This window comes from Ceratina calcarata, unplaced genomic scaffold, assembly GCF_001652005.2.
Source record: "Ceratina calcarata isolate Rehan_Ccalc_2016 unplaced genomic scaffold, ASM165200v1 scaffold98.2, whole genome shotgun sequence".
In the NCBI taxonomy this organism is placed as follows: domain Eukaryota; kingdom Metazoa; phylum Arthropoda; class Insecta; order Hymenoptera; family Apidae; genus Ceratina; species Ceratina calcarata.
This window is the reverse complement of record NW_017181217.1, coordinates 330,603-339,020: the sequence shown is the minus strand read 5'-3', so window position 1 is coordinate 339,020 and position 8,418 is coordinate 330,603. Positions and strand designations below refer to the sequence as shown.

The 8,418-nt window shown below is 39.0% G+C and overlaps 3 protein-coding genes across 5 annotated transcripts; 1 reads left to right on the top strand and 2 right to left on the bottom strand.

Moving 5' to 3' along the window:
• Positions 1 to 235: 235 nt before the first annotated feature.
• On the bottom strand, positions 236 to 5,455 carry Mtl (Rac family small GTPase Mtl). Its single transcript, XM_018036218.2, has 4 exons — positions 5,165 to 5,455; positions 4,697 to 4,816; positions 4,042 to 4,378; positions 236 to 3,964 (listed from the first exon to the last, which is right to left on the bottom strand). Exons 2-4 carry the CDS (start codon positions 4,810 to 4,812, stop codon positions 3,830 to 3,832), a joined length of 588 nt encoding a protein of 195 aa, XP_017891707.1. The 5' UTR covers positions 4,813 to 4,816; positions 5,165 to 5,455; the 3' UTR covers positions 236 to 3,829.
• Positions 5,456 to 5,490: 35 nt separating this feature from the next.
• Positions 5,491 to 7,126, top strand: Tsen34 (tRNA splicing endonuclease subunit 34). Its single transcript, XM_018036217.2, has 5 exons — positions 5,491 to 5,863; positions 5,925 to 6,196; positions 6,265 to 6,475; positions 6,551 to 6,712; positions 6,783 to 7,126. The coding sequence occupies exons 1-5, from the start codon at positions 5,812 to 5,814 to the stop codon at positions 6,986 to 6,988; spliced, it is 903 nt and encodes a 300-aa protein (XP_017891706.1). The 5' UTR covers positions 5,491 to 5,811; the 3' UTR covers positions 6,989 to 7,126.
• mRpL27 (mitochondrial ribosomal protein L27) lies at positions 6,993 to 8,200 on the bottom strand. Of its 3 annotated transcripts, XM_018036222.2 has the most exons (5): positions 7,964 to 8,200; positions 7,746 to 7,795; positions 7,561 to 7,644; positions 7,320 to 7,483; positions 6,993 to 7,251 (listed from the first exon to the last, which is right to left on the bottom strand). In XM_018036222.2, exons 3-5 carry the CDS (start codon positions 7,640 to 7,642, stop codon positions 7,048 to 7,050), a joined length of 450 nt encoding a protein of 149 aa, XP_017891711.1. In that variant the 5' UTR covers positions 7,643 to 7,644; positions 7,746 to 7,795; positions 7,964 to 8,200; the 3' UTR covers positions 6,993 to 7,047. The 3 variants fall into 3 exon arrangements, with proteins under 3 accessions (XP_017891711.1, XP_017891712.1, XP_026675094.1); XM_018036223.2 differs by lacking the exon at positions 7,964 to 8,200 and having other exon boundaries at positions 7,746 to 7,939; XM_026819293.1 differs by lacking the exon at positions 7,964 to 8,200 and having other exon boundaries at positions 7,561 to 7,799.
• Positions 8,201 to 8,418: the final 218 nt, after the last annotated feature.

The window sequence follows — 8,418 nt, the reverse complement described above, 5'->3', positions numbered from 1 at the left end:
CCCCTACGACCATCCGTTCGGGAGTTATCGAGGAAGAACGAAATTTGCAAAAATCTGAAGGCTAACCCCTTTGGAAAAATCTCGGAAAAATCGAAAATTTTGTTTTATTGTTTATTATTAGCAATGTTCTTCCGACATCTGATTTCTTTTCAAAAATTCGTTTCTAAAGTGCACAAACTTTTGGGACTGCCTGTATAGCCAATATATCCTTAAGAATCCTTGTGCGAAGATTAAATACGAATGTTTCATTGTGTACTTTATTGTGAGATATTCTTTTTAAAATACACAAATAAAAATATAATTGCCTTCCAATAGTACGTAGAACGTGCATTCATGTATCATTTGGTTCAATACATTTTGATAATACGATTCTCAACATTGGGATTCGAACTTTCCATAAGAAAATAGTTGAAACGATATATCTGAAGTATTTGTTCATCTTCGTGTCCAGCCACTTCTGTATAAACAGCAAAAGAGTTCATTCATGAAAATACAATAAACATTATTCTATTCTTACGAACGAGTATGAATTATTCTGTATCGACATAATGCTCTCTTGTGCTGTAGAATACTTTATTTCGTACAGGAATTAGTGATCTTACAGAAACCTTAAGAAAATAGATAAAACGTGATGTTCATAAGTTACCGCGGTAATTAAATTTGCTCGGTACATGTACATACATTTGTATCTCTAACGCGTTTCCTATTCTCGCTCAGTTTCTCCTGTTTCACTCGAATTGACGATATCCTAAGGAATTTAGATTCGATTACTTTCAATCATTCATCTTCTCGTTCAGATTCTTTCGTTACATTTCGTTTCCAATCAATAATGCTTATTCGTTCCGGTGTCGTTCAAACATAAACCATTTCCATGAAACGCTTCGCATACAAATAAAATGAAAATCGTGGTGACTAGATTACATTTTCTTTACACGTCATACATTCCTGTCTTGTACGCTTAATAAAACATTACGAGCAGTAGATTAAAAGTAACATTGAACTTTGGCTTGCAGCATCGTTCCTTCGTTTGTCGCTTTTAAATAATTCGAGAGACTCAATCGTTGTTAAAAGCCTTTCGTTACATGCACAAGTTGTAAGTAGTGTGATTCATCTTACCAACCCGCAACTATCGATCGTACGAACTCTATTACTGTGTAAAAAGAGAAACGTCGTATGTAAACGTTAAGAGAACACGCTTTACATTTCATTATTAGCTGTCGCGAATTCGACGCGCTTAAAATAAAGCTAGTCATTTAATTACAGTGAAACGTAGGTTTAAACATAGTATACGCGAACGATTTCAGGTATAGACAGTAAATTTTTGTTCGATTAATAGAATAAAATTTTTATTTACATCGTAATACTGCAAAAGAGTATTGATCTTAAAAATTAAATATCGATAAATACTATTTAAAAGATTGTGCTTTGTTTCCTTTCCCCCTTACTCGCAAACGATCTTTCTGTCCCGACACGGTTCGATGATAGATCGTAAAATAAATGCACTACTTACAATAAATGCAAACCCACCGCGTGAGACATGTCCGTACCTGATTCATTTCCTATGTCAAACGTATCGCTCATGCACGCACGTATGTACATGATCTAAAAAAACGTCCTAGGCTCGACGCGTTCGATTGTGCTCATATGCCCGAAACGTTCGAACAAACAATTGTTTCACTCAGGAACTACGAATGCATTCTTAATTAAAACGCGAAAGAAATTCCGTTCTTAAACAGCGTAGCAAGTACAACGAAGTGTGAGAAAGCTTACTGCAAACATTTTACGACATGCCCTACGCTTCAATCGCACGGTGGTGGATCGTTTTAAAGACCGATCTAGACTACGTAGAGCGAAGCAGAGACGCTGCCAATTTATGTACGTCGATCGAAACTTAGAGCACGTTACCACTATGTTACAGTATGTACACTCAGCAAGCATTAATATGCCTCGTCCTTGATCCGCCCAGTTCTCTCTTCTACCCTTCTAAATACGATGATGCATCTTTCATTTTGAGATTCACATTGAGTACGAACAGAAACGAGACTCGAAAGCATATGGCACGCATGTCCTACCGTTCTAAATTCCAAGCTTCCTTCGAGATATGAAAAATAGCATGTGCTCGCGAACGGTGGTGCAATGTTTGTCATCCACCGTCATACTATTTTCCATACCGAATTCCTTCATGGAGAGCGTATAATAATATCTATCCGATTAACGTTTAAAGATTAATTTAAACGAAGTACGTCACAGAATATAACGAGGAAAAGTCCACAATATAATAAATTAGACGTAAGCATATATTAGATATGTAAGTAATTTTCACACGTAAAAACAAAAGAGGAAAGATAGAGAGAAAGATGTGTCCGTTTCGTACAACGTGTTCGTTAACGCGAAACGTGTTATCTTTTCCTTTTCAATGTAAATATCGATGTAAATGAATTTTATAAAAATAGTGAATCGAAGATTTAAAACTGTCATGGTTGATCACTCTTTAAAATAAATTGTGCTATGTTCTCTGTATTATAAGCATACTTTGCACCATGTGTCTGTCACTGGTATATATTTCATTCTCTTAGATATAATTCAATATATATTTTGATTATTCTTTCCGCGACGCGCTCTATTCGCGTGTTTCTTTTCTTTTTTTTATGAAAAATAATTTCGAGCCCCTCGGTGTTGGAAACAGACTGTACCAGTGCAACAATCCGTGAAATCTGCCACGTGCAACAACGGAAACACGTTCGAAGCGTTCTTGTAATAAATTCCATTCGAAGTACGAAATAATATGGTGCGATGTACGTTGTGTCGTGATCATAAGAGAAATGTTCGAATTCTAGACAATAAGGTGGTGTGCCATACAAACGTTTATGAATATTCGCGCTGGCAGTATTTTATACATGACGTAAGTCCCCTTTCATCGTTAGTCAGTGGGTGTAAAGAAATATTAAAATCGCAATATTTATCAAAAGTTTTAAGATAAATACAAAATACTTCTTATTACGAGGTTTCTCAATTCCTTTTAATATCCGTCGTTACTTCTCGTCTCTCTACTATGACTCGTGTAATAAAATACATGGAATATATTGTCTAGAACTGACAAAAAACGTTCGCGTTCACCGATTTGATTTGATTCCTTTCTTCGTTGCTATGGCACTGTCTCTTTAAATAATTCTATAACTCTATTTTACATTTTATAAAAATTGTTAGTATATTGATCGTAATACCTATCGTATGTGTATAATAAAAGAATGTTTCTTCCTCTTTACTATTTATGGTATAAAAATTTTGAAATCTGGCAGCCCTCGTCTGAGTCACGGGATCTCATTGTTTCACCGACGCTGATTAAATTGCCGTATCAAGGAAAATGAGAGGCGTCATTTTATAAAAGTATAAAATAAAAAATATAATGGCAGGCAATACGATATATCGACCTTTGACTAGTACATCAACGTATAGAAATCAATGTAAAATTGAAACAACCACCTCGGGTATGCGGAGGTTTGCAACCTTTTCTAATCGATTAAATGCAGTGAATACTGGTTAAAATAACAATTACGGAACAGTACTTTCTCGTTGCTTCAATTTTCTTAGATTCATAGTAATTTTCCAACTTGCGCGTTAGAAACGATCAGTTGTACTTTGTTCATAGCATAACGAACTATATAGCTGCCAGAGGAATTCATTAAAATGCATAAGATTACTACCTTCTCCGCGAAACGTCTTCTTCCTCGTTTCGTTTCGTTTCGCTCCGTTTGCTCGTGAGAAACTTCATTTCAGTCTGTCAATTTATATATGGTTTTACCTACAACGGATCTTGATTATTTACGGTTTACAACATAATGCATCTTCTCTGTCTGCGTTTCTGAGGTTCAGGTCTCAGAACGGCGCGGACCGCTTCGTCAAACACTTGTTTCAGACCGCGTTGCGTCAGCGCAGAGCACTCCATGTACTTCACTGCGCGAATCTGTAATGAAAGTAAGAATTGACTTACATATCGGACCGGCTATTCTAGAAATTCTGCATAACGATTCGATTGCCGACCTTGTTCGCCAACTTCTGTCCCTGTTCACGTTTTATGGCACTCAGGCCCTGCTCGGCCAGAGCGGTGAGCGTTTCGCGATCGTCTCGCAGATCTATTTTAGTCCCGACGAGAATCATCGGAGCGTCCGGGCAGTGATGCTTTATCTCTGGGTACCATTTACTGGTAACGTTCTCGAAGGAGGAGGGACTGGTGACCGAGAAGCAGATCAGAAACACGTCGGTCTGTGGATACGAGAGTGGACGAAGCCTGTCATAATCCTCTTGGCCTGCCGTGTCCCAAAGTCCTAGACTGACAGGTATTCCGTCCACGACCATAGGCGCGGAATAGTTGTCAAATCTACAATCGTCAAATAAAATTAGCAGTGATAATTACATTTGTTCTAGAGTAGCAAGTCATATCGGGGAGAGACATTTCACGATTTAGAGGAACCATAAAAGTGTACAGCAGAATGTATCGCCTCCTGTTCCTGAGCAAAGAGGTATCACTTACTATTATTGGCAATGCTACTTCGCTGCTCCGAGAAAGAAACGGACAGCGAGAAACTTCTTGTACAGACGTACAATTGAAAAGTATTTTAAGATACCACTGTTCCCTTTATTTGATACTACTTATACGTAAAGAAATAATGTAAATAAGTTGGATCATGGTACTTACACCGTGGGGACATATTCCCCTGGGAAACTATCTGTCGTATATGATATTAACATACATGTTTTTCCCACCGTTCCGTCTCCGACCACCACACACTTAATCGGTCTGCCTGAACTCATGTTCCTGGCAAACAGATAGATATCACTAACGTCCTCCAGGAAAGGAAGTAGATAAAGAAGTAGTGCACAGTCGAATCAAAGCGTACGAACAAACGCATAGAACGTTAACTTTTCGACGAGTATCATTTATTCTTCACAAAAGTTGTTTCGTGCTAGTAGAACATCGGCTGTCGAACGACGTAAGATCGACCGGACGAAATGAAACGACACACGTTTCGGTGTCAAAGGTTACCCAGAAAAATGAGCAGCTGTTCAAGACGAAGGACCCTTGCCCTCCGACTCCGGTTTACACGTTTGTTCGTTATGCAATTGGTAAACAAATATATCATCGACGTGTCGTTTGATTACTTACCAAATACGAGCGAACGCTTGGGCACGAGATAAATCACAGTTTTCGAAACGACTTTGATCGCGAACGTGTTTGGAGTTTCTTCAAAAAATCATAAAGCCGGGTGCCATGACGGTATCGAGGATTTTAGAACTAAAACGGACGTAGTAGCTCTCCTTTGGCGACCAGTAGTGACCAGCGATGCCGTATAGCCGTATTACCGTATTCAGCCGTATTAGGGTAGAAATCGGCCTGATAGGGCGTTAATATGGCCGCAGTACGACAGTACCATGGATCTGAAGGACGGTGCATGAAACAGACTTGTGGGCGAGGGGGGGTGGACTTCCAAAGACGGAAGGGGGAATCAGACTACGAGCCGCCATACCTCTTATTTTACACTTTATACCATTTCATGCACGTTGTATACAAAACTGTATAGTCAGAAGGTCAGACAGAGAGCAGCGTATTTGTTTCTCGGTCTTTTCGAACGAATACGAAACGAATAAATGGCAGACTTACTAAAATTACTTCTTACACTTTTCGCCGGTCGAAAACAGTTCCTATTACACGCGTACTATATACCTGCAACCAGCTATAACCGGTCGTTTTAATCAGAACCAGAACGAACGACGTGAAATAACATACAGTCCTCATATTTTAATCCTATAGAAATGATAGACTTGATATTATCAGGGAACAGTGTCTTCGTGTGGAGTGCAGAAGGTATTGATCTCGTTATCTCCCTTTCATGAACATGAGAATGTAGCTTTCATTTTATTTTCAGACTGGTTAAAACTTAGAAGAGATCACAGAATAATCGGGGAACTGATAGGTTGCCTCCCAAAAAAACCCAGGCAAGATGTACTTTCTGGACTTCCAATGCTATTGCAATCGGAAGAAGTGACTCTGTTACTCAAGAAGAACATCGCAAGGCTCGTACGATATCCATGTTTAAAGGAGCCACCTTCCGATTCATTGAGACAAGTTTTTGAGGAGTATAGAAATGAATTGTACATAAAACAAGAGAAATGTTTAAGGATGGAAAGAGAGAAACAAGTAATTAAAGGAAGTACACGTTGATGCTGCATAAATACGTTACAAATCAATGCTGGCATTTTTGTCAGGTGATCGGAATGATGGACAGGATAGTCGAAGGTAAAAGGAGGAAGATACTTGGAATGGATACGAGAAAGAAGAGAGCCGGCAAGCCGTTAGACCCGAAAGCACAGAAAGAATTAAATAATGTAGAAATAAATAAGCAAGAGCTGCTGAAGGAAGAGATGGCTAAACTACCTAAGTTAGAAAGAACTGAAGCTCTGATTCAAACTCATACTGGTATGAAGGAATAATAATTTGTATCTAAAATGTTTACCTCCGTCTCGTAGATACTTCACGTAAATATGTTTTCAGTGTATCCATGGGCAAACAAGGACGACGTGGAAATAGTAAAATGGAATCATCCTTCCAATGATAAAGAAAGACTTCGATATGAAACGTACAAAGATCTATGGGAAAGGGGATACTATATAACGGGAGGTGATAAATTTGGAGGAGACTTTTTAGCGTATCCTGGTAAGGCTTCCTTAATTAATACATCGTTAATAGATGAAAATAGATCGATCAATTTCTCGTACCTTTCCAGGAGACCCTATAATGTTTCATTCCCAGTTCATAGTCACGTGCAAAGACAAGAACGAAGAGATCGCACCGACCGAACTCACGGCTCAGTGTCGAATCGCATGTCACGTGCGAAAGACACAATTGTATACTTTCTTTCTCGAAGATCGAGACACAGTCAAATATCAGTCGTTTCAGTGGGCAGAGAACGTCGGAATTGGAAGTGTTTGAAAAAAACGTTCGATACGGTCAGATTTATTTTCTATCGCAGATGAACATCACCTGTACATTCAAACTGTGTCGACCAGGATGAACTTATTGTCTTGTGGATTAGGGATGACATTAAAATGCTTTTTATATATAACACTATTTTCTCTACCTCCGTAATTCACTCGACACCACCATAATTTCATGTTCGGATTGATCTTTTCACAAGTAATGACCACCTTCCCTGGTTCCATGGCATACAGTGTGCAATTTCTGCCAATGCCGACCTGTGAAGTAGTTCTCGTAAAAGAATATGTTTGAATATCGATAGAACAGAGAGTATGAGCGAACATACGTATAATCCTGGATGGAACCTAAGATTGAGTTGCTTGACTAACATCGTACTGTCTTGAACATAATGTCCATCATGTACTTGGCATCCTCTGTGTTTTGGCCTTCGATTATCAGGTTTGTTTCTTGTACTGCTGCTGGCCTTCTTTGACGCATATCTCACGCATACTATTGATAATGATAAAATAAAATTAACGACAGCTGAAAATGTATAAATCTGGGTCATACACGATTTCCTTACAAACCCAAATTGCTGGTACATGCGTTGTTTACGAGAAATTTTGAAAATGTGCCGCTTGAAACATGACTTAAAATATTGTACGCCATATCTGTTCGTGGAAAATTTCATTCATAAATTTATCATTACTGATTGTGCGGGACAATCACCGATCGTCGTCAATGCCAACAAAGAAAATTTGTACAGTCTAACCTTCGATTTGTATAGCTCTTAGGACTTTAGGACCTGCGACTCAAGCTTTGCTAACTTACCACAGTGTGGTGCGTTGCGATCGTGTACGACCGTGTTTGGCGTAGGCGCAGTCACGCGCCGAGTCAATGTAAAAATAAAAAAATATGCGAATAACTTTAAGATATGTTAATATATTTTTGTAACACATGCACGATTTTCGCTACTCTTCGTATATGTACCTATTCTGCGGGCCTAAAGTGACCGTTTTTTGACCGGCGACTAGTCAAATCTGACTTCAGATGGTGTGCATCATGGGCAGGGCTGTTATGAACGTTATGAAAAATCCCTCACGCCAGTAATGGGGATTAGTACTTGATGGGTGTATGCACAGCCTTCTTTAATACCTAGACATGCTAAGAGTAAAATGGCAACACCGAAGGAGTCCGGTCTCCTATACCTAACTCAGCCTGTCCATGTCTATCTGTGCTATTCGTTTTTCTGACACACCGATGTTTCACTAACACATATTTGTCGCTTTTTGTCCTACCCATTCCCCATAGCGCGTGAAAAAAGTCGCCGAGGTTTCGGCGCAGTAAAAAAGTGCAGGTAAAAAACGAAGGTAAAAAAACGGAGGTAGAAAAACGGTCGGACTTCTCGTTCCGGAGATAGCTATCGCCGTGTAAAAACAAGCGTA

Excerpts from the sequence above, each read along its gene's own strand:
- Mtl (XM_018036218.2), bottom strand. The coding sequence starts at position 4,812 with ATGAGTTCAGGCAGACCGATTAAGTGTGTGGTGGTCGGAGACGGAACG. Across the intron at positions 4,379-4,696 it reads GGGGAATATGTCCCCACGGT|ATTTGACAACTATTCCGCGC; the intron begins GTAAGTACCATG and ends TGACGATTGTAG. Across the intron at positions 3,965-4,041 it reads GACAGAAGTTGGCGAACAAG|ATTCGCGCAGTGAAGTACAT; the intron begins GTCGGCAATCGA and ends CTTTCATTACAG.
- mRpL27 (XM_018036222.2), bottom strand. The coding sequence starts at position 7,642 with ATGGCGTACAATATTTTAAGTCATGTTTCAAGCGGCACATTTTCAAAA. Across the intron at positions 7,484-7,560 it reads CGCATGTACCAGCAATTTGG|TATGCGTGAGATATGCGTCA; the intron begins GTTTGTAAGGAA and ends CATTATCAATAG. Across the intron at positions 7,252-7,319 it reads GGTTCCATCCAGGATTATAC|GTCGGCATTGGCAGAAATTG; the intron begins GTATGTTCGCTC and ends ACTACTTCACAG.
- Tsen34 (XM_018036217.2), top strand. The coding sequence starts at position 5,812 with ATGATAGACTTGATATTATCAGGGAACAGTGTCTTCGTGTGGAGTGCA. Across the intron at positions 5,864-5,924 it reads CTTCGTGTGGAGTGCAGAAG|ACTGGTTAAAACTTAGAAGA; the intron begins GTATTGATCTCG and ends TTTTATTTTCAG. Across the intron at positions 6,713-6,782 it reads AGACTTTTTAGCGTATCCTG|GAGACCCTATAATGTTTCAT; the intron begins GTAAGGCTTCCT and ends GTACCTTTCCAG.